Raw genomic sequence first — 27,168 nt, forward strand, 5'->3', positions numbered from 1 at the left:
ATGCTGGGAACTCCGTAAGGACCATGGGGAATAGACGGGCTCCGCAGGAGACTGGGCACTCTAAAGAAAAAGATTAGGTACTATCTGGTGTGCACTGGCTCCTCCCTCTATGCCCCTCCTCCAGACCTCAGTTAGGGAAACTGTGCCCGGAAGAGCTGACATTACAAGGAAAGGAAATTTGAATCCAGGGTAAGACTCATACCAGCCACACCAATCACACCGTACAACTTGTGATAACCTTACCCAGTTAACAGTATGAACAACAACTGAGCCTCACTCAACGGATGGCTCATAACAATAACCCTTAGTTAAGCAATAACTATATACACGTATTGCAGAAAGTCCGCACTTGGGACGGGCGCCCAGCATCCACTACGGACTACGAGAAAATAAGAATTTACTCACCGGTAATTCTATTTCTCGTAGTCCGTAGTGGATGCTGGGTACTCCGTAAGGACCATGGGGAATAGACTGGCTCCGCAGGAGACTGGGCACTCTTAAAAGAAAGATTAGGTACTATATCTGGTGTGCACTGGCTCCTCCCTCTATGCCCCTCCTCCAGACCTCAGTTAGGGAAACTGTGCACGGAAGAGCTGACATTACTAGGAAAGGATTTGGAATCCAGGGAAAGACTCATACCAGCCACACCAATCACACCGTACAACTTGTGATAACTATACCCATTTAACAGTATGAATAACAACTGAGCCTCATTCAACAGATGGCTCAGAACACTAACCCTTAGTTAAGCAATAACTATATACAAGTATTGCAGAAAATCCGCACTTGGGACGGGCGCCCAGCATCCACTACGGACTACGAGAAATAGAATTACCGGTGAGTAAATTCTTATTTTCTCTGACGTCCTAGTGGATGCTGGGTACTCCCTAAGGACCATGGGGATTATACCAAAGCTCCCAAACGGGCGGGAGAGTGCGGATGACTCTGCAGCACCGAATGAGCAAACTCAAGGTCCTCCTCAGCCAGGGTATCAAACTTGTAGAATTTTGCAAAAGTGTTTGATCCCGACCAAGTAGCAGCTCGGCAAAGTTGTAAAGCCGAGACCCCTCGGGCAGCCGCCCAAGAAGAGCCCACCTTCCTCGTGGAATGGGCTTTTACTGATTTAGGATGCGGCAGTCCGGCCGCAGAATGTGCAAGTTGAATCGTGCTACAGATCCAGCGAGCAATAGTCTGCTTTGAAGCAGGAGCACCCAGCTTGTTGGGTGCATGCAGGATAAACAGCGAGTCAGTTTTTCTGACTCTAGCCATCCTGGAAACATAGATTTTCAGGGCCCGGACTACGTCCAGCAACTTGGAAGCCTCCAAGTCCCGAGTAGCCGCAGGCACCACAATAGGTTGGTTCAAATGAAACGCTGATACCACCTTTGGGAGAAATTGGGGACGAGTCCTCAATTCTGCCCTGTCCATATGGAAAATCAGATATGGGCTTTTACAGGACAAAGCCGCCAATTCTGACACACGCCTAGCTGAGGCCAAGGCCAACAGCATGACTACCTTCCACGTGAGATACTTCAACTCCACGGTCTGAAGTGGCTCAAACCAATGTGATTTCAGGAAATCCAACACAACGTTGAGATCCCAAGGTGCCACTGGAGGCACAAAAGGGGGCTGAATATGCAGCACTCAAACATCTGAACTTCAGGCAGTGAAGCCAGTTCTTTTTGAAAGAAAATAGACAGGGCCGAAATCTGGACTTTAATGGATCCCAATTTTAGGCCCATAGTCACTCCTGACTGTAGGAAGTGCAGAAATCGACCCAGCTGAAATTCCTCTGTTGGGCCTTCATGGCCTCACACCAAGCAACATATTTTCGCCATATGCGTTGATCATGTTGTGCTGTCACATCCTTCCTAGCTTTTATCAGCGTAGGAATGACTTCCTCCGGAATGCCCTTTTCCATTAGGATCCGGCGTTCAACCGCCATGCCGTCAAACGCAGCCGCGGTAAGTCTTGGTACAGACAGGGCCCCTGCTGTAGCAGGTCCTGTCGGAGCGGCAGAGGCCAAGGGTCCTCTGAGATAATTTCTTGTAGCTCCGGGTACCAAGTTCTTCTTGGCCAATCCGGAACGATGAGTATAGTTCTTACTCCTCTCTTTCTTATTATCCTCACAGTACCTTTGGTATGAGAGGAAGAGGAGGGAACACATAAACCGACTGGTACACCCACGGTGTCACTAGAGCGTCCACAGCTATCGCCTGAGGGTCCCTTGACCTGGCGCAATATCTTTTTAGCTTTTTGTTGAGGCGGGACGCCATCATGTCCACCTGTGGCCTTTCCCAACGATTAACAATCAGCTGGAAAACTTCTGGATGAAATCCCCACTCTCCCGGGTGGAGGTCGTGCCTGCTGAGGAAGTCTGCTTCCCAGTTGTCCACTCCCGGAATGAACACTGCTGACAGTGCTAGCACGTGATTCTCCGCCCATCGGAGAATCCTTGTGGCTTCTGCCATCGCCATCCTGCTTCTTGTGCCGCCCTGTCGGTTTACATGGGCGACAGCCGTGATGTTGTCTGACTGAATCAGCACCGGCTGGTTTTGAAGCAGGGGTTCTGCTTGACTTAGGGCATTGTAAATGGCCCTTAGTTCCAGAATATTTATGTGTAGGGAAGTCTCCTGACTCGACCATTGTCCTTGGAAGTTTCTTCCCTGAGTGACTGCCCCCCAACCTCGGAGGCTTGCATCCGTGGTCACCAGGACCCAGTCGTGAATGCCGAATCTGCGGCCCTCGAGAAGATGAGCACTCTGCAGCCACCACAGCAGAGACACCCTGGCCCTCGGGGACAGGGTGATCAGCCGATGCATCTGAAGATGCGATCCGGACCACTTGTCTAACAGATCCCACTGAAAGATCCTTGCATGGAACCTGCCGAAGGGAATCGCTTCGTAAGAAGCTACCATCTTTCCCAGGACTCGCGTGCAGTGATGCACTGACACCTGTTTTGGTTTCAGGAGGTCTCTGACCAGAGATGACAACTCCTTGGCCTTCTCCTCCGGGAGAAACACCTTCTTCTGTTCTGTGTCCAGAATCATGCCCAAGTACAGCAGACGCGTCGTAGGAATCAGCTGCGACTTTGGGATATTCAGAATCCAGCCGTGCTGTTGTAGCACTTCCCGAGATAGTGCTACTCCGACTAACAACTGCTCCTTGGACCTTGCCTTTATAAGGAGATCGTCCAAGTACGGGATAATTATAACTCCCTTCTTTCGAAGGAGTATCATCATTTCGGCCATTACCTTGGTAAATACCCTCGGTGCCGTGGACAGACCAAACGGCAACGTCTGGAATTGGTAATGGCAGTCCTGTACCACAAACCTGAGGTACTCCTGGTGAGGTGGGTAAATGGGGACATGTAGGTAAGCATCCTTGATGTCCAGTGACACCATAAAATCCCCCTCTTCCAGGCTTGCAATAACCGCCCTGAGCGATTCCATTTTGAACTTGAACTTCCTTATATAAGTGTTCAAGGATTTCAAATTTAGAATGGGTCTCACCGAACCGTCTGGTTTCGGTACCACAAACATTGTGGAATAGTAACCCCGTCCCTGTTGAAGGAAGGGAACTTTGATTATCACCTGCTGAAGGTACAGCTTGTGAATTGCCGCCAGTACTACCTCCCTTTCCTTGGGAGTAGCTGGCAAGGCTGATTTGAGGTAACGGCGAGGGGGAGACGCCTCGAACTCCAGTTTGTATCCCTGATAAACCACTTTTAGAACCCAGAGATCCACCTGTGAGCGAACCCACTGGTCGCTGAAGTTCCGGAGACGGGCCCGCACCGCACCTGGCTCCACCTGTGGAGCCCCAGCGTCATGCGGTGGACTTAGTGGAAGCAGGGGAGGATTTTTGTTCCTGGGAACTGGCTGTCTGGTGCAGCTTTTTCCCTCTACCCCTGCCTCTGGGCAGAAAGGAAGCGCCTCTGACCCGCTTGCCTTTCTGAGGCCGAAAGGACTGTACTTGATAATACGGTGCTTTCTTAGGCTGTGAGGAAACCTGAGGTAAAAAAGTCGACTTCCCAGCTGTTGCTGTGGATACGAGGTCCGAGAGACCGTCCCCAAACAATTCCTCACCTTTATAAGGCAAAACTTCCATGTGCCTTTTAGAATCAGCATCACCTGTCCACTGCCGAGTCCATAATACTCTCCTGGCAGAAATGGACATTGCATTAATTCTAGATGCCAGCCGGCAAATGTCCCTCTGTGCATCCCTCATATATAAGACTACGTCTTGAATATGCTCTATGGTTAGCAAAATAGTATCCCTGTCAAGGGAATCAATGTTATCTGACAGGGTATCAGACCATGCTGCTGCAGCACTACACATCCATGCTGAAGCAATAGCAGGTCTCAGTATAGTACCTGAGTGTGTATACACAGACTTCAGGATAGCCTCCTGCTTTCTATCTGCAGGCTCCTTTAAGGCGGCCGTATCCTGAGACGGCAGTGCCACCTTTTTTGATAAACGTGTGAGCGCCTTGTCCACCCTAGGGGATGTTTCCCAACGCAACCTGTCCGTTGGCGGGAAAGGGTACGCCATTAGTAACCTCTTAGAAATCACTAATTTCTTATCTGGGGAACACCACGCTTCTTCACACAATTCATTTAACTCATCAGATGGGGGAAAAGTCACTGGCTGCTTTTTCTCCCCAAACATAATACCCTTTTTAGTGGTAACCGGGTTAATGTCAGAAATGTGCAACACATTTTTCATTGCCGTAATCATGCATCGGATGGCCCTTGTGGATTGTACATTTGTCTCATCCTCGTCTACACTGGAGTCAGACTCCGTGTCGACATCTGTGTCTGCCATCTGAGGTAGCGGGCGTTTTTGAACCCCTGATGGCCTCTGAGACGCCTGGGCAGGCGCGGGCTGAGATGCTGGCTGTCCCAAAGCTGTTACGTCATCGAACCTTTTATGCAAGGAGTTGACACTGTCGGTTAATACCTTCCACATATCCAACCACACTGGTGTCGGCCCCGCAGGGGGTGACATCACACTTATCGGCACCTGCTCCGCCTCCACGTAAGCGTCCTCATCAAACATGTCGACACAGCCGTACCGACACACCGCACACACACACACAGGGAATGCTCTGACTGAGGACAGGACCCCACAAAGTCCTTTGGGGAGACAGAGAGAGAGTATGCCAGCACACACCAGAGCGCTATATAACAGAGGGATTTACACTAACACAAAGTGAATTTTCCCCCAATAGCTGCTTATATCACCTTTTGCGCCTAAATTTATGTGCCCCCCCTCTCTTTTTTACCCTTCTCGTAGTGTATACTGCAGGGGAGAGCCTGGGGAGCGTCCTTCCAGCGGAGCTGTGAAGAGAAAATGGCGCTGGCTGTGCTGAGGAAGATAACCCCGCCCCATCAGCGGCGGGCTTCTCCCGCTTTTTTAATAATATTTATGGCGGGGGATTAGGCACATATACAGTTTATAACTGTATTATGTGCATTTTGCCATAAAGGTATACATATTGCAGCCCAGGGCGCCCCCCCACCAGCGCCCTGCACCCACCAGTGACCGGAGCGTGTGGTGTGCTGTGGGAGCAATGGCGCACAGCTGCAGTGCTGTGCGCTACCTTAATGAAGACAGGAGTCTTCAGCCGCCGATTTTCTCCTTGTTCTTCAGTCTTCTGGCTCTGCAAGGGGGACGGCGGCGCGGCTCCGGGAACGGACGATCGAGGTCGGGCCCTGTGTTCGATCCCTCTGGAGCTAATGGTGTCCAGTAGCCTTAGAAGCACAAGCTAGCTGCAAGCAGGTAGGTTTGCTTCTCTCCCCTCAGTCCCTCGTAGCAGTGAGTCTGTTGCCAGCAGATCTCACTGAAAATAAAAAACCTAACAAATACTTTCTTTTTTAGTGAGCTCAGGAGAGCCCACTAAGTGCATCCAGCTCTGGCCGGGCACAGATTCTAACTGAGGTCTGGAGGAGGGGCATAGAGGGAGGAGCCAGTGCACACCAGATATAGTACCTAATCTTTCTTTTAAGAGTGCCCAGTCTCCTGCGGAGCCCGTCTATTCCCCATGGTCCTTACGGAGTACCCAGCATCCACTAGGACGTCAGAGAAATAGAATTACCGGTGAGTAAATTTTTATTTTCTCTGACGTCCTAGTGGATGCTGGGAACTCCGTGAGGACCATGGGGATTATACCAAAGCTCCCAAACGGGCGGGAGAGTGCGGATGACTCTGCAGCACCGAATGAGCAAACAGAAGGTCCTCCTCAGCCAGGGTATCAAACTTGTAGAACTTTGCAAATGTGTTTGAATCCGACCAAGTAGCCGCTCGGCAAAGCTGTAAAGCCGAGACCCCTCGGGCAGCCGCCCAAGAAGAGCCCAACTTCCTTGTGGAATGGGCTTTTACTGATTTTGGATGCAGCAATCCAGCCGCAGAATGAGCCAGCTGAATCGTGCTACAGATCCAGCGAGCAATAGTTTGCTTTGAAGCAGGAGCACCCAGCTTGTTGGATGCATGCAGGATAAACAGCGAGTCAGTCTTCCTAACTCCAGCCGTTCTGGAAACATATTTTCAAAGCCCTGACTACGTCCAGCAACTTGGGAGTCCTCCAAGTCCCGAGTAGCCGCAGGCACCACAATAGGTTGGTTCAAATGAAACGATGACAACACCTTTGGGAGAAATTGGGGACGAGTCCTCAATCCTGCCCTGTCCATATGGAAAATCAGATATGGGCTTTTACATGACAAAGCCGCCAATTCCGACACACGCCTAGCCGATGCTAAGGCCAACAGCACGACCACTTTCCACGTGAGATACTTTAGTTCCACGGTCTTAAGTGGCTCAAACCAGTGGGATTTCAGGAAATCCAACACAACGTTAAGATCCCAGGGTGCCACTGGTGGCACAAAAGGGGGCTGAACTCCCTTAAACGTCTGAACCTCAGGCAGTGAAGCCAGTTCTTTTTGAAAGAAAATGGATAGGGCCGAAATCTGGACCTTTATGGACCCCAATTTTAGGTCCATAGTCACCCCTGACTGTAGGAAGTGCAGGAAACGACCCAGTTGGAATTCCTCTGTAGGGGCCTTCCTGGCCTCACACCAAGCAACATATATCCGCCATATACGGTGATAATGCTTTGCTGTCACGTCTTTCCTAGCCTTTATCAGCGTAGGAATAACTTCATCCGGAATGCCTTTTTCCGCTAGGATCCGGCGTTCAACCGCCATGCCGTCAAACGCAGCCGCGGTAAGTCTTGGAACAGACAGGGCCCTTGTTGCAGCAGGTCCTGTCTGAGAGGCAGAGGCCATGGGTCCTCTGTGCACATTTCTTGCAGTTCCGGGTACCAAGTCCTTCTTGGCCAGTCCGGAACAATGAGTATTGTTCTTATTCCTCTCTTTCTTACTATTCTCAGTACCTTGGGTATGAGAGGAAGAGGAGGAAACACATATACCGACTGGTACACCCACCGTGTCACTAGGGCGTCCACAGCTATCACCTGAGGGTCCCTTGACCTGGCGCAATATCTTTTTAGCTTTTTGTTGAGGTGGGACGCCATCATGTCCACCTGTGGCAGTTCCCATCGGTTTGCAATCAGTTGGAAGACTTCTTGATGAAGTCCCCACTCTCCCGGGTGGAGGTCGTGTCTGCTGAGGAAGTCTGCTTCCCAGTTGTCCACTCCCGGAATGAACACTGCTGACAGTGCTTGCACGTGATTCTCCGCCCATCGAAGAATCTTTGTGGCTTCCGCCATTGCCATCCTGCTTCTTGTGCCGCCCTGGCAGTTTACATGGGCGACCGCCGTGATGTTGTCTGACTGAATCAGCACTGGCCGGTTTTGAAGCAGGGGCTCTGCTTGACTCAGGGCGTTGTAAATGGCCCTTAATTCCAGTATATTTATGTGTAGAGAAGTCTCCAGACTTGACCACAGCCCTTGGAAGTTTCTTCCCTGAGTGACTGCCCCCCATCCTCGGAGGCTTGCATCCGTGGTCACCAGGACCCAGTCCTGTATGCCGAACCTGCGGCCCTCGAGAAGGTGAGCACTCTGCAGCCACCACAGAAGAGACACCCTGGCCCTGGGGGCAGGGTGATCAGCCGATGCATCTGAAGATGCGATCCGGACCACTTGTCCAACAGATCCCACTGAAAGATCCTTGCATGGAACCTGCCGAAGGGAATGGCTTCGTATGAGGCCACCATTTTTCCCAGGACTCGCGTGCAGTGATGCACCGATACCTGTTTTGGTTTCAGGAGGTCCCTGACCAGAGCTGCTAATTCCTGGGCCTTCTCCCCCGGGAGAAACACCTTCTGTTCTCTGTCCAGAATCAAGCCCAGGAAAAGCAGACGCGTCGTAGGAATCAGCTGCGACTTTGGAACATTCAGAATCCAGCCGTGCTGTTGCAACACTTCCTGAGAGAGTGCTACGCTGATCAACTGCTCCCTGGACCTCGCCTTTATGAGGAGATCGTCCAAGTACGGGATAATTATAACTCCCTTCTTCCGAAGGAGTATCATCATTTCGGCCATTACCTTGGTAAATATCCTCGGTGCCGTGGACAGGCCAAACGGCAACGTCTGGAACTGGTAATGACAGTCCTGTACCACAAACCTGAGGTACTCCTGGTGAGGTGGGTAAATGGGGACATGCAAGTAAGTATCCTTGATGTCCAGCGACACCATAAAATCCCCCTCTTCCAGGCTTGCAATAACCGCTCTGAGCGATTCCATTTTGAACTTGAATTTCTTTATATAAGTGTTCAAGGATTTTAAATTCAAAATGGGTCTCACCGAACCGTCCGGTTTCGGTACCACAAACATTGTGGAATAGTAACCCCTTCCCTGTTGAAGGAGGGGGACCCTGATAATCACTTGCTGGAGGTACAGCTTGTGAATTGCCGCCAGTACTACCTACCTTTCCATGGGGGAAGCTGGCAAGGCTGATTTGAGGTAACGGCGGGGGGGGGGAGTCGCTTCGAATTCCAGCTTGTATCCCTGAGATACAATTTGTATAGCCCAGAGATCCACCTGTGAGCGAACCCACTGGTTGCTGAAGTTTCGGAGACGCGCCCCCACCGCACCTGGCTCCGCCTGTGGAGCCCCAACGTCATGCAGTGGACTTAGTAGAAGCAGGGGAGGACTTTTGTTCCTGGGAACTGGCTGCATGGTGCAGCTTCTTACCTCTACCCCTGTCTCTGGCAAGAAAGGATGCGCCCTTGACCCTCTTGCCTTTCTGGGAACGAAAGGACTGCATTTGATAATATGGTGCTTTCTTAGGCTGTGAGGAAACCTGAGGCAAGAAAGTCGACTTTCCAGCTGTCGCTGTAGACACGAGGTCCGACAGACCATCCCCAAACAATTCCTCACCCTTATAAGGCAAAACCTCCATGTGTCTTTTAGAATCAGCATCTCCTGTCCATTGCCGAGTCCATAAGACCCTCCTGGCAGAAATGGACATAGCATTAATTCTAGAGCCCAGCAGGCAAATGTCCCTCTGAGCATCCCGCATATATAAGACGACGTCTTTGATATGGCCCAGGGTTAGCAAAACAGTATCCCTGTCGAGGGAATCTATGTCGTCTAACAGAGTATCTGTCCACGCTGCTACAGCACTACACATCCAGGCTGAAGCAATAGCAGGTCTCAGTACCAGAGTGTGTATACACTGCCTTCGGGATAGCTTCCTGCTTTCTATCCGCAGGCTCCTTTAAGGCGGCCGTATCCTGAGACGGCAGGGCCACCTTTTTAGATAAGCGTGTCAGCACCTTGTTCACCCTAGGGGATGTTTCCCAACGTAACCTGTCCGTTGGCGGGAAAGGGTACGCCATCAGTAACCTCTTAGAAATCACTAATTTCTTATCAGGGGAAATCCACGCTTCTTCACACAATTCATTTAATTCATCAGATGGGGGAAAAGTCACTGGCTGCTTTTTCTCCCCAAACATATAAACCCTCTTGGTATTAACAGGGTTAATCTCAGAAATGTGTAATACATCTTTCATTGCAATAATCATGTATCGGATGGCCTTGGTCATTTTAGACTGTAAATGTGCCTCATCATCATCGACACTGGAGTCGGACTCCGTGTCGACATCTGTGTCAACCATCTGAGATAGAGGGCGTTTATGAGCCCCTGACGGTTTCTGAGTCGCCTGGGCAGGCGCGGGCTGAGACCCCGGCTGTCCCAAGGCTGCAGCGTCATCAAACCTTTTATGTAAGGAGTTTACATCGTCATTTAAGACCTTCCACATATCCATCCAATCCGGTATCGGCCCCGACGGGGGCGACACCACACTTATCTGCCCTTGCTCCGCCTCCACGTAACCTTCCTCATTAAACATGTCGACTCAGCCGTACCGACACACCGCACACACACAGGGAATGCTCAGACTGAGGACAGGACCCCACAAAGTCCTTTGGGGAGACAGAGAGAGAGTATGCCAGCACACACCACAGCGCTATATAACACAGGGATTTTCACTGATAATAAGTGATTTACCCAATAGCTGCTTTATAGGTCTTATTTGCGCCTAAATTTATGTGCCCCCCCTCTCTTTTTAACCCGTCTTGTACCTGGATACTGCAGGGGAGAGCCTGGGGAGCTGCTTCCAGCGGAGCTGTGAAGAGAAAATGGCGCTGGTGTGCTGAGGAAGAAGGCCCCGCCCCCTCAGTGGCGGGCTTCTGTCCCGCTTTCTGTGTAAAAAAATGGCGGGGGTTTTTACATATATACAGTGCCAGACTGTATATATGTATTTTTATGCCAAAAGGTACTTCAATTGTAGCCCAGGGCGCCCCCCCCCCCAGCGCCCTGCACCCTACAGTGACCGGAGTGTGTAAGTGTGCTGGGAGCAATGGCGCACAGCTGCGGTGCTGTGCACTACCTTAATGAAGACAGGAGTCTTCAGCCGCCGATTCCGTCGTCTTCAAGCTTCTGTTCTTCTGGCTCTGCATGGGGGACGGCGGCGCGGCTCCGGGAACGGACGATCGAGGACAGGTGCCTGTGTTCGAACCCTCTGGAGCTAATGGTGTCCAGTAGACTAAGAAGCACAAGCTAGCTGCAAGCAGGTAGGTTTGCTTCTCTCCCCTTAGTCCCACGTAGCAGTGAGTCTGTTGCCAGCAGAAGCTCACTGAAAATAAAAAACCTAATAAATACTTTTACTAGTAAGCTCAGGAGAGCCCACTAGGAGCACCCAGCTCTGGCCGGGCACAGATTCTAACTGAGGTCTGGAGGAGGGGCATAGAGGGAGGAGCCAGTGCACACCAGATAGTACCTAATCTTTTTCTTTAGAGTGCCCAGTCTCCTGCGGAGCCCGTCTATTCCCCATGGTCCTTACGGAGTTCCCAGCATCCACTAGGACATCAGAGAAATATTATATATATATATATATATACACATATATATATATATATATATATATATATATATATATATATATACATATATATATATACATATACATACATACACACACACACATATATATATACATATACACACACACATATGCCACAGAAGAGGTTTATATTGCTGCCCAGGGCCGAGGTGTGTGAGGTGAATGGGAGCAATGGCGCTCAGCTGCAGTGCTGTGCGTTACCTCTATGAAGATCAAGGTGTCTTCTGCCGCCTCTGATGTCTTTTCCTCAATACTCACCCGGCTTCTATCTTCCGGCTCTGCGAGGAGGACGGCGGCGCGGCTCTGGGACGGACGGCTAGGGTGAGACCTGCGTACCGATCCCTCTGGAGCTAATGGTGTCCAGTAGCCTAAGAAACAGAGCCCTGAAACTCAGAGAAGTGGGTCTGTTTCTCTCCCCTCAGTCCCTCGATGCAGGGAGTCTGTTGCCAGCAGGCTCCCTGAACATAAAAAACCTAACTAAAATGCTTTCTTTACAGGAAACTCAGGCGAGCTCCTGAAATGCACCCAGTCTCCACTGGGCACAGTATCAAACTGAAGTCTGGAGGAGGGGCATAGAGGGAGGAGCCAATGCACACCCAAATCCTAAAGTCTTTCTTAAAGTGCCCATGTCTCCTGCGGAGCCCGTCTATCCCCATGGTCCTTACGGAGTCCCCAGCATCCTCTAGGACGTTAGAGGGGAAAAAAAAAAAAAACACACACACACACGGATCCTTTTCCACAGTGCCAACGCCAGCCCCGACCTGCCGAAGTGAAAGGGGAGCATTATCGTGAGGTGAAGTGCCACCTGATTGTTAGTCCATCAGGTAGGCATTGCCTTTCAATGCACACAGCAGTAAAGCCGATATTTACATATGCCCATTCTTTAAACTGCCGCTAACAGCTAGTTCATACATTGTGGAGAAGCAATAACTGTTGCCCTCAGCGGGTGCTATGTGCAAAAAACACATAGCGACGCTTCATACATCTGCACCAATGCTTGCAGAGGATCACTACAGCCTAGTATGAACGCATCAACTGAAATGACAAATGGAACACTCACTAGCAACTGAGAGGACATGAATGGAACACAAACCTACCACACTCTGTGCAGTAAGGTTTTCTGTTTTTCCCCTGTGGAAAGGACTTGTAAATTGCCAATGAAAATCATTCCTGCTAATTTGGTATGCTGCCACGTGCTCCTTTTCTAAAAGTGTTAACACTTCCTACATCCTTATCTTCAACACTTCTAAATAAATGTGTTATATGAGTTGATAGCCTAAGCACCACATGTACATGTAGTGCAAGCATTACATAGACATGCTATATATCACTTGTCAAAACATGCAGAAGCTAGTAGGATCTGAGGAAAACCGATTCATGAATTATGGTTAATTAGATGTCAGAATATGCATCATTAAGAAAGATGCACAAAGACCAGCGATCTCAAGCACTATAAGCTGAAGGTCTTCATGACCTGACTTACCATCTTTTTCTTATTCTACTTGAGGATTTCAATAAAAAGAAAGAAGAAAGCAGAGGTGACTAAAGCTTCAGAAACCAGGCTTATTTAATAAATGATCTGCAAATCAGGCTTGCTATAAACAAACACCTATTCTACATAAGTAAAAAAAAAAAAAAAAAGTCTAATATTGATAAACCCTAAAACGAAAAATGTATGTATTCATAATTAGTGAGCTAGGATTTAATTTTATAGGAAAAAGGCTTGGGTATAGATTTACAAATGGGGGAAGTTTTTCTAATGCGTTATATTGAGAATATAAAATGTATTTTATTTGAGTGACTTGAACATTATACTTTACATATTGTTAGTCAATAATCTCGACTATTGCTCCTCTTTAGTACCCTGCGACACATCATTACATTGGGGCTTGTTTCTGCAAATTATGACTAATACTAGCATAAATAAAAATTTAAAATAAAAAAAAGCATCCAATACTCTTAACACCTATCCAGTGACTCATTACTGCTCCCCTGTGATTTCATAGTATACCCTCACAATGGGCAATCCCTTTCTATATTGCAAGTAAAACCATTTACCTGCATAGGCCATTGTAGGTGTCCCCTTGTCACCTGTACAGCCATGAGAGAAAGCAGCAGGCCAGACTAATAGCTGCCTTGTCCTAGAATGTATTTGTAGACATTAATTAGGTCACCTCTACATTGCCTTTTCTTAACGTCTTCTTATAATTATATCCTCTTTCTAGGTGCCCTCTCAGGTTCTTCTATGCTCTCCCATAAAAAGTGCCCAGAACTGTATCCCATATGTAATATTTGGTCTAAATTTATACAAATTGCACAGCTGCATTTGCTTCTTCTGCATGAAGACCGGATCTTTTACAAACTTACTAATATGTTCTTGGCTCTTGAAACAACTGTGACACTGAGCTCACCATCTACTAGCACACCTAACCCATGCACATCTCGGATCTCCCCACGTGTATCCCATGTACTGTATAGCTAAGCACATTTATTATCACGGCCTAAATGCATAGCCCTATACCTTCCTGTACCATTAACTTCTACCAACTGTGTAGTCCTTCTTTAGGACTTCACATCCTTTTCCGTTTTTAACCACTTCACCGATTGAATGAAAAAAAAACAAATAAAAAACAAAAACACTTAACCGACGATTTATTTTGCCATAAACCGCTCCAAAATGGTCATCAGGTTTTTTTTATGAGTGAATTAGGTGAAGAACATGAATTTAACCCTATCCCAATGATTTTAGTTAAAAAAAAATTAGATTTTAAATTTACCGGTAAATCTTTTTCTCCTAGTCCGTAGAGGATGCTGGGGACTCCGTAAGGACCATGGGGTATAGACCGGCTCTGCAGGAGACATGGGTACTATAAAGAACTTTTAGTATGGGTGTGCACTGGCTCCTCCCTCTATGCCCCTCCTCCAGACCTCAGATAGAGAAACTGTGCCCAGAGGAGATGGACAACATGAGGAAAAGATTTTGTTAATCCAAGGGCAAGATTCATACCAGCCCACACCAATCATACCATATAACCTGGAAAATACGCAACCAGTTAACAGTATGAACAAAAAACAGTATCAGTCAAAGACCGATTCCAACTGTAACATAACCCTTATGTAAGCAACAACTATATACAAGTCATGCATCCTCTACGGACTAGGAGAAAAAGATTTACCGGTAGGTTTAAAATCTTATTTTCTCTTACGTCCTAGAGGATGCTGGGGACTCCGTAAGGACCATGGGGTTTATACCAAAGCTCCAAACCGGGCGGGAGAGTGCGGATGACTCTGCAGCACCGACTGAGCAAACGCAAGGTCCTCATCAACCAGGGTATCAAACTTGTAGAATTTTGCAAAAGTGTTTGAACCCGACCAAGTAGCCACTCGGCAAAGCTGTAATGCCAAGACGCCTCGGGCAGCCGCCCAAGAAGAGCCCACCTTCCTAGTGGAATGGGCCTTTACCGAATTTGGTAACTGCAATCCAGCCGTAGAATGAGCCTGCTGAATCGTGTTACAGATCCAGCGAGCAATAGTCTGCTTAGAAGCAGGTGCGCCAACTTTGTTGGCTGCATACAGGACAAACAGAGCCTCTGTTTTCCTAACCCGAGCCGTCCTGGCTACATAAATTTTTAAGGCCTGACTACATCCAGGGACTTGGAGTCCTCCAAGTTCCCCGTTGCCACAGGCACCACAATAGGTTGGTTCATATGAAATGAAGAAACCACCTTAGACAAAAATTGAGGACGAGTCCTCAACTCCGCTCTATCCACATGGAAAATCAAGTAGGGGCTCTTGTGGGACAAGGCCGCCAATTCGTACACCCGTCTTGCAGATGCCAAGGCCAATAACATGACCACCTTCCACGTGAGAAATTTTAGTTCAACCGTTTGAAGAGGTTCAAACCAGTGAGATTTTAGGAAACTTAACACCACGTTAAGGTCCCACGGTGCCACTGGAGGCACAAAGGGGGGCTGGATGTGCAGCACTCCCTTCACAAACGTCTGGACTTCTGGGAGAGAAGCCAATTCCTTCTGGAAGAATATAGATAGCGCCGAAATCTGTACCTTAATGGAGCCTAACTTCAGGCCCATATCCACTCCTGTCTGTAGAAAGTGGAGAAAACGGCCCAGATGGAAATCTTCCGTAGAAGCACTCTTGGCTTCACACTAAAATACATACTTCCTCCAGATATGGTGATAATGTTTTGCCGTCACCTGCTTCCTAGCCTTTATCAGAGTAGGGATGACTTCCTCCGGAATACCTTTCCAAGCTAGGATTCGGTGTTCAACCGCCATACCGTCAAACGTAACCGCGGTAAGTCTTGGAACACGCAGGGCCCCTGCTGTAACAGGTCCTCCCTGAGAGGAAGAGGCCACGGATCTTCTGTGAGCATTTCCTGAAGATCCGAGTACCAGGCCCTTCGAGGCCAATCTGGAACAATGAGTACTGTCTGCACTCTTTTTCGTCTTATGATTCTCAATATTTTTGAGATGAGAGGAAGTGGAGGGAACACATAGACCGACTGAAACACCCATGGTGTCACCAGGGCGTCCACCGCTACTGCCTGAGGGTCCCGTGACCTGGCACAATACCTCCGAAGCTTCTTGTTGAGGCGTGACGCCATCATGTCTATTTGAGGAATTCCCCAAAGACTTGTTATCTCTGCAAAAACTTCTTGATGAAGTCCCCACTCTCCTGGATGGAGATCGTGTCTGCTGAGGAAGTCTGCTTCCCAGTTGTCCACTCCCGGAATGAAGACAGCTGACAGAGGGCTTACGTGATTTTCCGCCCAGCGAAGAATCCTGGTGGCTTCCGCCATCGCCACTCTGCTCCTTGTCCCGCCTTGGCGGTTTACATGAGCCACGGCTGTGACGTTGTCTGACTGAATCAGAACCGGTAGGTTGCGAAGAAGATTCTCCGCTTGTCGTAGGCCGTTGTATATGGCCCTCAATTCCAGTATGTTGATGTGTAGACAAGCCTCCTGGCTTGACCAGAGTCCCTGAAAAATTTTCCTTGGGTGACTGCTCCCCATCCTCGGAGGCTCGCGTCCGTGGTCACCAGAACCCAGTCTTGAATGCCGAACCTGCGACCCTCTAGAAGGTGAGCACTCTGCAAGCCACCACAGGAGAGACACCCTGGCCCTGGGGGACAGGGTTATTTTCTGATGAATTTGTAGATGGGACCCGGACCACTTGTCCAGAAGGTCCCACTGAAATGTCCTCGCATGGAACCTGCCGAAGGGGATGGCCTCGTAGGCTGCCACCATTTTTCCCAGAACTCGAGTGCATTGATGAACACTCTTTTTGGTTTTAGCAGGTCTCTGACCATGTTCTGGAGGTCCTGGGCTTTTTCCAATGGGAGAAAAACAGTCTTTTGTTCCGTGTCCAGAATCATGCCTAGGAATGATAGCCGAGTCGTTGGAACCAATTGTGACTTTGGCAGATTGAGAATCCAACCGTGCTGTTGCAGCACTCCCAGGGAGAGCGACACGCTCTTCAGCAATTGATCTCTCGATCTCGCCTTTATCAGGAGATCGTCCAAGTATAGGATAATTGTGACTCCTTGCCTGCGCAGGAGCACCATCATCTCCGCCATCACCTTGGTGAAAATCCTCGGGGCCGTGGAAAGCCAAAACGGCAACGTCTGAAACTGGTAATGACAGTCCTGTACAGCGAATCTCAGGTACTCCTGATGAGGGGGGTATATGGGGACATGAAGGTATGCATCCTTTATGTCTAGTGACACCATAAAATCCCTCCCTTCCAGGCTGGATATTACAGCTCAGAGCGATTCCATCTTGAATTTGAACTTTTTCAAGTACAGGTTTAGGGATTAAAGATTTGAAATTGGTCTGACCGAGCCATCCGGTTTCGGGACCACGAACAGGGTTGAATAGTACCCTTTCCCCTGTTGGACTAGAGGAATCTTGATAATCACTTGCTGTTGACACAGCTTTTGAATCGCAGCTAACACTACTTCCCTCTCCGGGGGTGAAGCTGGCAAGGCCGACTTGAAAAATCGGCGAGGGGGCACCTCTTCGAATTCCAGCTTGTAGCCTTGGGAAACAATCTCCATCGCCCAAGGATCCACGTCTGAAAGAAACCAGATCTGGCTGAAAAGTCGAAGGCGTGCCCCCACTGCTGCGGACTCCCTTAGGGTAGCCCTTGCTTCATGCGGTGGATTTTGTTGAAGCCGGGGAAGACTTCTGCTCCTGGGAACTAGCCGAAGCAGGTGTTCTCTTTCCTCTACCCTTACCTTTGGCAAGGAAGGAGGAGCCCCGACCTCTTCTGGACTTATGCGACCGAAAGGAGTGCATCTGATACTGTAGAGTTTTCTTTTGCTGTTGGGGAACAAAAGGTAAAAAGGTAGATTTACCCGCTGTAGCTGTGGAAACCAGGTCCACGAGCCCCTCCCACAACACTTCATCCTTGTAAGGTAAAACCTCCATATGCTTCTTTGAGTCTGCATCACCCGTCCATTGGCGTGTCCATAGAGCTCGTCTCGCAGAAATAGAAATAGCATTGGCTCTGGAACCCAGCAGCCCAACGTCTCTTTGAGCGTCCCTCATATATAAGACTGCGTCTTTAATGTGGGCTAAGGTTAATAAAATGGTATCCCTGTCTAGGGTATCAAGGTCAGCTGACAAGGTATCTGTCCATGCTGCAACTGCGCTACATACCCATGCCGATGCTATTGCCGGTCTGAGCAAAGCACCTGTATGCGCATGAATAGACTTTAAAGTAGCCTCCTATCTGCGATCAGCAGGATCCTTGAGGGCTGCCGTGTCCGGAGATGGTAGCGCCACCTTCTTGGACAGGCGTGTTAAAGCCTTGTCCACCCTGGGAGAGGATTCCCAACGTACCCTGTCCTGTGCCGAGAAAGGATACACCATAAGAACCCTTTTGGGAATCTTTAGTTTTTTATCTGGAGTTTCCCAAGCTTTTTCAAATAACTCGTTAAGCTCATGAGATGGCGGAAAGATTACCTCAGGTTTCTTTTCCTTATACATGCGCACCCTCGTGTCATGGACAGAGGGGTCATCAGTGATATGCAAAACATCTTTTATTGCAATAATCATACACTGAATACTTTTTGCCACTCTTGGGTGTAATCTTGCATCATCGTAGTCGACACTGGAGTCAGAATCCGTGTCGGTACCAGTGTCTACTATTTGAGATAGGGGACGTTTTTGAGACCCAGAAGGGCCCTGTGACCCAGTCCAATCCATGGATTGACTCCCTGCTTTCTCCCTGGACTCTGCTTTGTCCAGTCTCTTATGTAATGAGGCCACACTTGCATTTAACATATGCAACATGTCCATCCAATCATGAGTCGGCGTTGCCGACGAAAACACACCACACATCTGCTTCAGACATGCCGACACGCACGTACCGACACCCCCACACACACAGGGATATATCTATAAGGGGACAATTCCCCAACAAGGCCCTTTGGAGAGACAGAGAGAGAGTATGCCAGCACACACCCAGCGCCAACTGACACTGGAATACAAACCAGACAGCGCATATGTAATAATAAATAAATATATATATATATATATATATATATATATATATATATATATATATATATATATACATATATACATACATATATATATTTTCAATGTGTATACACTCACTACGACTTAAACATGCCCCCCCCCCCCCCCTCTTTTCAGCCCTCTGTCACCGAGTTCAGCAGGGGAGAGTCCGGGGAGCCAGCTTCTCTGCAGCGTTCTGTGGTGAAAATGGTGCTGTTAGTGCTGAGGGATCAAGCTCCGCCCCCTACAGCGGCGGGCTTCGGTCCCGCTTCAATATACAAAAAATGGCGGGGGATCTCTGCATTTACTGCCTCCGCAGCCTAATGTACCCTTATATGCCAGTTCAGAGGTTTATTGCTGCCCAGGGCGCCCCCCCTGCGCCCTGCACCCATCAGTGGCTTTCCGTGTGTGTAGTGTGTGGGAGCAATGGCGCACAGCGGTAACGCTGCGCGCTTACCTCAGTGAAGATCTGAAGTCTTCTGCCGCCTTGAAGTCTTCTTTTCTTCTTATACTCACCCGGCTTCTATCTTCCGGCTCTGCGAGGAGGACGGTGGCGCAGCTCTGGGACGAACAGCGGGGTGAGACCTGCGTTCAGACTCCCTCTGGAGCTAATGGTGTCCAGTAGCCTAGGAAGCAGAGCCTATCATTTAAGTAGGTCTGCTTCTCTCTCCTCAATCCCACGATGCAGGGAGCCTGTTGCCAGCAGTGCTCCCTGAAAATAAAAAACCTAACAAAATTCTTTCAGAGAAACTCTGGAGAGCTCCCATGTAATGCACCCCATCTCCTCTGGGCACAAACTCTAACTGAGGTCTGGAGGAGGGGCATAGAGGGAGGAGCCAGTGCACACCCATACTAAAAGTTCTTTATAGTGCCCATGTCTCCTGCGGAGCTGGTCTATACCCCATGGTCCTTACGGAGTCCCCAGCATCCTCTAGGACGTAAGAGAAAAATAATAAGAATTTACTTACCGATAATTATATTTCTCGTAGTCCGTAGTGGATGCTGGGGACTCCGTAAGGACCATGGGGAATAGCGGCTCCGCAGGAGACAGGGCACAAAAGTAAAAGCTTTAGGATCAGGTGGTGTGCACTGGCTCCTCCCCCTATGACCCTCCTCCAAGCCTCAGTTAGGACACTGTGCCCGGACGAGCGTACACAATAAGGAAGGATTTTGAATCCCGGGTAAGACTCATACCAGCCACACCAATCACACTGTACAACCTGTGATCTGAACCCAGTTAACAGCATGATAACAGCGGAGCCTCTGAAAAGATGGCTCACAACAATAATAACCCGATTTTTGTAACAATAACTATGTACAAGTATTGCAGACAATCCGCACTTGGGATGGGCGCCCAGCATCCACTACGGACTACGAGAAATAGAATTATCGGTAAGTAAATTCTTATTTTCTCTAACGTCCTAAGTGGATGCTGGGGACTCCGTAAGGACCATGGGGATTATACCAAAGCTCCCAAACGGGCGGGAGAGTGCGGATGACTCTGCAGCACCGAATGAGAGAACTCCAGGTCCTCCTCAGCCAGGGTATCAAATTTGTAGAATTTTGCAAACGTGTTTGCCCCTGACCAAGTAGCAGCTCAGCAAAGTTGTAAAGCCGAGACCCCTCGGGCAGCCGCCCAAGATGAGCCCACCTTCCTTGTGGAATGGGCATTTACATATTTTGGCTGTGGCAGGCCTGCCACAGAATGTGCAAGCTGAATTGTACTACACATCCAACTAGCAATCGTCTGCTTAGAAGCAAGAGCACCCAGTTTGTTGGGTGCATACAGGATAACAGCAAGTCAGTTTTCCTGACTCCAGCCGTCCTGGAAACCTATATTTTCAGGGCCCTGACAACATCTAGCAACTTGGAGTCCTCCAAGTCCCTAGTAGCCGCAGGTACCACAATAAGCTGGTTCAGTTGAAACGGTGACACCACCTTAGGGAGAAACTGGGGACGAGTCCGCAGCTCTGCCCTGTCCGAATGGACAATCAGATATGGGCTTTTGTGAGACAAAGCCGCCAATTCTGACACTCGCCTGGCCGAGGCCAGGGCCAACAGCATGGTCACTTTCCATGTGAGATATTTCAAATCCACAGATTTGAGCGGTTTAAACCAATGTGATTTGAGGAATCCCAGAACTACGTTGAGATCCCACGGTGCCACTGGAGGCACAAAAAGGGGTTGTATATGCAGTACTCCCTTGACAAATTTCTGGACTTCAGGAACTGAAGCCAATTCTTTCTGGAAGAAAATCGACAGGGCCAAAATTTGAACCTTAATGGACCCCAATTTGAGGCCCATAGACACTCCTGTTTGTAGGAAATGCAGGAATCGACCGAGTTGAAATTCCTCCGTGGGGGCCTTCCTGGCCTCACACCATGCAACATATTTTCGCCAAATGCGGTGATAATGTTGTGCGGTCACCTCCTTCCTGGCTCTGACCAGGGTAGGGATGACCTCTTCCGGAATGCCTTTTTCCCTTAGGATCCGGCGTTCAACCGCCATGCCGTCAAACGCAGCCGCGGTAAGTCTTGGAACAGACATGATCCTTGCTGAAGCAAGTCCCTTCTTAGTATCTCTTGAAGTTCCGGGTACCAAGTCCTTCTTGGCCAATCCGGAGCCACGAGTATAGTTCTTACTCCTCTCCGTCTTATAATTCTCAGTACCTTGGGTATGAGAGGCAGAGGAGGGAACACATACACCGACTGGTACACCCACGGTGTTACCAGAGCGTCCCAGCTATTGCCTGAGGGTCTCTTGACCTGGCGCAATACCTGTCCAGTTTTTTGTTCAGACGGGACGCCATCATGTCCACCTTTGGTCTTTCCCAACGGTTCACAATCATGTGGAAGACTTCCAGATGAAGTCCCCACTCTCCCGGGTGGAGGTCGTGCCTGCTGAGGAAGTCTGCTTCCCAGTTGTCCACTCCCGGAATGAACACCGCTGACAGTGTTATCACATGATTTTTCGCCCCGCGAAGAATGCTTGCTGCCATTTCCCTCCTGCTTCTTGTGCCGCCCTGTCTGTTTACGTGGGCGACTGCCGTGATGTTGTCCGACTGGATCAGCACCGGTTGAGTTTGAAGCAGAGGTCTTCCTAGGCTCAGAGCATTGTAAATTGCCCTTAGCTCCAGTATATTTATGTAGAGAGAAGTCTCCAGACTTGACCACACTCCTTGGAAATTTCTTCCCTGTGTGACTGCTCCCCAGCCTCTCAGGCTGGCATCCGTGGTCACCAGGACCCAGTCCTGAATGCCGAATCTGCTGCCCTCTAGTAGATGAGCACTCTGCAGCCACCACAGAAGAGACACCCTTGTCCTTGGAGACAGGATTATCCGCTGATGCATCTGAAGATGCGATCCGGACCAATCGTCCAGCAGATCCCACTGAAAAATTCTTGCGTGAAATCTGCCGAATGGAATCGCTTCGTAAGAAGCCACCATTTTTCCCAGGACTCTTGTGCATTGATGCACTGACACATGGCCTGGTTTTAGGAGGTTTCTGACTAGCTCGGATAACTCCCTGGCTTTCTCCTCCGGGAGAAACACCTTTTTCTGGACTGTGTCCAGAATCATCCCTAGGAACAGCAGACGTGTCGTCGGAATCAGCTGCGATTTTGGAATATTTAGAATCCACCTGTGCTGTCGTAGAACTACTTGAGATAGTGCTACTCCGACCTCCAACTGTTCTCTGGACCTTGCCCTTATCAGGAGATCGTCCAAGTAAGGGATAATTAAGACGCCTTTTCTTTGAAGAAGAATCATCATTTCGGCCATTACCTTGGTAAAGACCCGGGGTCCCGTGGACAATCCAAACGGCAGCGTCTGAAACTGATAGTGACAGTTCTGTACCACGAACCAGAGGTACCCTTGGTGAGAAGGGCAAATTGGGACATGGAGGTAATCATCCTTGATGTCCAGGGACACCATATAGTCCCCTTCTTCCTGGTTCGCTACCACTGCTCTGAGTGACTCCATCTTGATTTGAACCTTTGTATGTAAGTGTTCAAAGATTTCAGATTTAGAATAGGTCTCACCGAGCCGTCTGGCTTCAGTACCACAATTAGTGTGGAATAATACCCCTTTCCTTGTTGTAGGAGGGGTACTTTGATTATCACCTGCTGGGAATACAGCTTGTGAATTGTTTCCAATACTGCCTCCCTGTCGGAGGGAGCCGTTGGTAAAGCAGACTTCAGGAACCTGCGAGGGGGAGACGTCTCGAATTTCCAATCTGTACCCCTGGGATACTACTTGTAGGATCCAGGGGTCCACTTGCGAGTGAGCCCACTGCGCGCTGAAACTCTTGAGACGACCCCCCTTGTACGGCCCCAGCGTCATGCTGAGGACTTGGCAGAAGCGGTGGAGGGCTTCTGTTCCTGGGAAGGGGCTGCCTGCTGCAGTCTTCTTCCCTTTCCTCTACCCCTGGGCAGATATGACTGGCCTTTTGCCCGCTTGCCCTTATGGGGACGAAAGGACTGAGGCTGAAAAGACGGTGTCTTTTTCTGCTGAGATGTGACTTGGGGTAAAAAAGGTGGATTTTCCAGCTGTTGCCGTGGCCACCAGGTCCGATGGACCGACCCCAAATAACTCCTCCCCTTTATACGGCAATACTTCTTTGTGCCGTTTGGAATCTGCATTACCTGACCACTGTCGTGTCCATAAACATCTTCTGGCAGACATGGACATCGCACTTACTCTTGATGCCAGAGTGCAAATATCCCTCTGTGCATCTCGCATATATAGAAATGCATCCTTTAAATGCTCTATAGTCAATAAAATACTGTCCCTGTCAAGAGTATCAATATTTTCAGTCAGGGAATCCGACCAAGCCACCCCAGCGCTGCACATCCAGGCTGAGGCGATCGCTGGTCGCAGTATAACACCAGTATGTGTGTATATACTTTTTAGCATATTTTCCAGCCTCCTATCAGCTGGCTCCTTGAGGGCGGCCGTATCTGGAGACGGTAACGCCACTTGTTTTGATAAGCGTGTGAGCGCCTTATCCACCCTAGGGGGTGTTTCCCAACGCGCCCTAACTTCTGTCGGGAAAGGGTATAACGCCAATAATTTTCTATCGGGGGAAACCCACGCATCATCACACACTTCATTTAATTTATCTGATTCAGGAAAAACTACAGGTAGTTTTTTCACACCCCACATAATACCCTTTTTTGTGGTACTTGTAGTATCAGAAATATGTAACACCTCCTTCATTGCCCTTAACATGTAACGTGTGGCCCTAATGGAAAATACATTTGTTTCTTCACCGTCGACACTGGAGTCAGTGTCCGTGTCTGTGTCGACCGACTGAGGTAATGAGCGTTTTACAGCCCCTGACGGTGTTTGAGACGCCTGGACAGGTACTAATTGGTTTGCCGGCCGTCTCATGTCGTCAACCGACCTTGCAGCGTGTTGACATTATCACGTAATTCCCTAAATAAGCCATCCATTCCGGTGTCGACTCCCTAGAGAGTGACATCACCATTACAGGCAATTGCTCCGCCTCCTCACCAACATCGTCCTCATACATGTCGACACACGTGTACCGACACACAGCACACACACAGGGAATGCTCTGATAGAGGACAGGACCCCACTAGCCCTTTGGGGAGACAGAGGGAGAGTTTGCCAGCACACACCAAAACGCTATAATTATACAGGGACAACCTTCTATAAGTGTTTTCCCTTATAGCATCTTAATATATAATAATATCGCCACATAAAATGCCCCCCCTCTCTGTTTTAACCCTGTTTCTGTAGTGCAGTGCAGGGGAGAGCCTGGGAGCCTTCCTAGCAGCGGAGCTGTGTAGGAAAATGGCGCTGTGTGCTGAGGAGAATAGGCCCCGCACCCTTTTCGGCGGGCTTCTTCTCCCGTTTTTCTGACAACCTGGCAGGGGTTAAATACATCCATATAGCCCCAGAGGCTATATGTGATGTATTTTTAGCCAGCATAGGTACTTTCATTGCTGCCCAGGGCGCCCCCACCAGCGCCCTGCACCCTCAGTGACCGTTGGTGTGAAGTGTGCCGAGAGCAATGGCGCACAGCTGCAGTGCTGTGCGCTACCTCATGAAGACTGAGAAGTCTTCAGCCGCCGGTTTCTGGACCTCTTCTCTCTTCGGCATCTGCAAGGGGGTCGGCGGCGCGGCTCCGGTGACCCATCCAGGCTGTACCTGTGATCGTCTCTCTGGAGCTAGTGTCCAGTAGCCTAAGAAGCCAATCCATCCTGCACGCAGGTGAGTTCACTTCTCTCCCCTAAGTCCCTCGTTGCAGTGAGCCTGTTGCCAGCAGGACTCACTGAAAATAAAAAACCTAACAAAACTTTTACTCTAAGCAGCTCTTTAGGAGAGCCACCTAGATTGCACCCTTCTCGGCCGGGCACAAAAACCTAACTGAGGCTTGGAGGAGGGTCATAGGGGGAGGAGCCAGTGCACACCACCTGATCCTAAAGCTTTTACTTTTGTGCCCTGTCTCCTGCGGAGCCGCTATTCCCCATGGTCCTTACGGAGTCCCCAGCATCCACTTAGGACGTCAGAGAAAAATAATTATTTTTGAAATATTTTCCCCCCTAAACATCGCGACCATCACGTCTTTTTTGAAGGCCGGGACAGCCTCAAGGTATACAGTGGGGGTCTGGGGGTGGCTTGGGAGGGTTAATTTACACTCCCCAGTGGCTGCCATTGTCTGCAGCTGCTGATGGGGGGGGGGGGGTAGCCCGCCGTGCTGACCGATCAGCAGCACGGCAATCAGTAAGGGAGAGTGCAGGGAGGCAGAGGGACCTTCCGGACCCTCTGGTAGCAGCAGTGGAGGGAAGTTTCTCTTCCCTGCCGCTGCTAACACTCTCTATTACCCCTTTCACACCGCACAAATAACCCGGTATCGACCCAGCATATTGCCGGGTCGACACGGGTCAGTGTGCGGTGTGAAAGCACCAAGTCCGAATTCCCGGGTCACCTGACCTGGTAATTCAACCCAGGTTATAAGCAGTGTTATTCCCAGGTTATATACCGGGTCAGTGGCTGCATAAACGGATTCCCGGGTCGCATCGACCCGGGACCCGTTTACTAGATAGGGAGAGGCGGCACGGAGATGAGCTCCTCCTCCACCTACGCCCCCTGCCGCTATGGCAACCGACCCAGCATATTGCCGGGTCTAGTAGCCATCGAAAGGGGTAGGAGAGTCTCCAATGCCCGATCCCACCCTGGAAGGACCCGCTTCCAATTCCCGGGTGGGATCCGGCATTGGAGATGTTAAAGGGGTATATCTGACCGGTCACATCCTGTGCGACCAGGTCAAATAGAGCACTTGCAGGCATGGTTGTATCTGATGCAACCATACCAGGCAAGTGGTTAATATACTTCTTATACTTATGGGATTATTCATGTTACAGATTATTTTAGCTCCTGAAATAAGTGTATGGGAGCTATTCAATTAAATTCCTGTGACCATCCCAGTGGCTGAATTCATTACGGATTTCTGCTTGCACCCTCTTGAGGTACAAGCAGAAATCTGCGTTAAGTAGGGCTTTGTGATTGGTTAGGAGTGCCGGGTGCACCATAAATGCATCACGTCCGTACAAGGTCAGGGTATTAAGGATGAATAATGTAATGGAGCATGATAAAATCCCTAAAGCTACAGAGAACCTGGTACCTCACAACTGGAGATCTGAAAGTGTATTTTACTACAGGTCTTTCATAACAAATGGTCTGCATTAACTCTTCATGCATGCAATAATGCGTTTCTAAATTGCACTATAGATCTGTATGCAGTATTTCACATAAACAACTCTAAAGGAAGGGCAGGAAGAATGTTACAGAACAGATACAGGAAAGCTTCATGTGTCTCCTATTGGAAGTAAGGCTTCTACTGAGCCAACATTCTCTGCACGTAATTACCAGTCACTGCAATATTGGGGAGTTTGTATTGTTCAGTTACCTTGATTTCAATGTTTCCCACTTTGGCTGTAGAACGGATAACAGGTCGCCCAACCAGAGCCGGGAAGATGTGCTCTGGGAAGTTGGATCCGGCATATCCGCATTTCACAAACTAAAACATAAAGAGAGACAAAGATACATGAACAGTGTTTCAAACCAGTGCGCACAAGGTACAGAAGTGGCATACGGGTCGATTCAATTCACCGACAGTTGAATAGCGAATACAGCGACAAGTGACTCAATTGCCAGGAATTCTTCTCACCCCCCGGGGGATGAGAGAAGAAATCCGACAAAAGTGCTGCCGCGAGGCGGATTCAGCATTGCGGCGG

At 49.2% G+C, this 27,168-nt stretch overlaps 1 protein-coding gene across 3 annotated transcripts in view; it reads right to left on the reverse strand.

Annotated features, from left to right (window-relative positions):
* ACTR2 (actin related protein 2) overlaps positions 1–27,168 on the reverse strand; it is a 143,917-nt gene that overhangs the window by 55,643 nt on the left and 61,106 nt on the right. Inside the window, exons 2-3 of one of the 3 annotated variants that reach the window (XM_063918415.1) lie at positions 26,841–26,951; positions 12,847–12,861 (exon numbers count right to left, since the gene is read on the reverse strand). In XM_063918415.1, the coding sequence (XP_063774485.1) occupies positions 12,847–12,861; positions 26,841–26,951 (126 nt within the window). Of the gene's footprint in view, positions 1–12,846; positions 12,865–26,840; positions 26,952–27,168 lie in introns of those variants that run through there. The other 2 variants (XM_063918418.1, XM_063918416.1) reach the window with 2 other exon arrangements.

This window comes from Pseudophryne corroboree, chromosome 4, assembly GCF_028390025.1.
Source record: "Pseudophryne corroboree isolate aPseCor3 chromosome 4, aPseCor3.hap2, whole genome shotgun sequence".
Taxonomy (NCBI): domain Eukaryota; kingdom Metazoa; phylum Chordata; class Amphibia; order Anura; family Myobatrachidae; genus Pseudophryne; species Pseudophryne corroboree.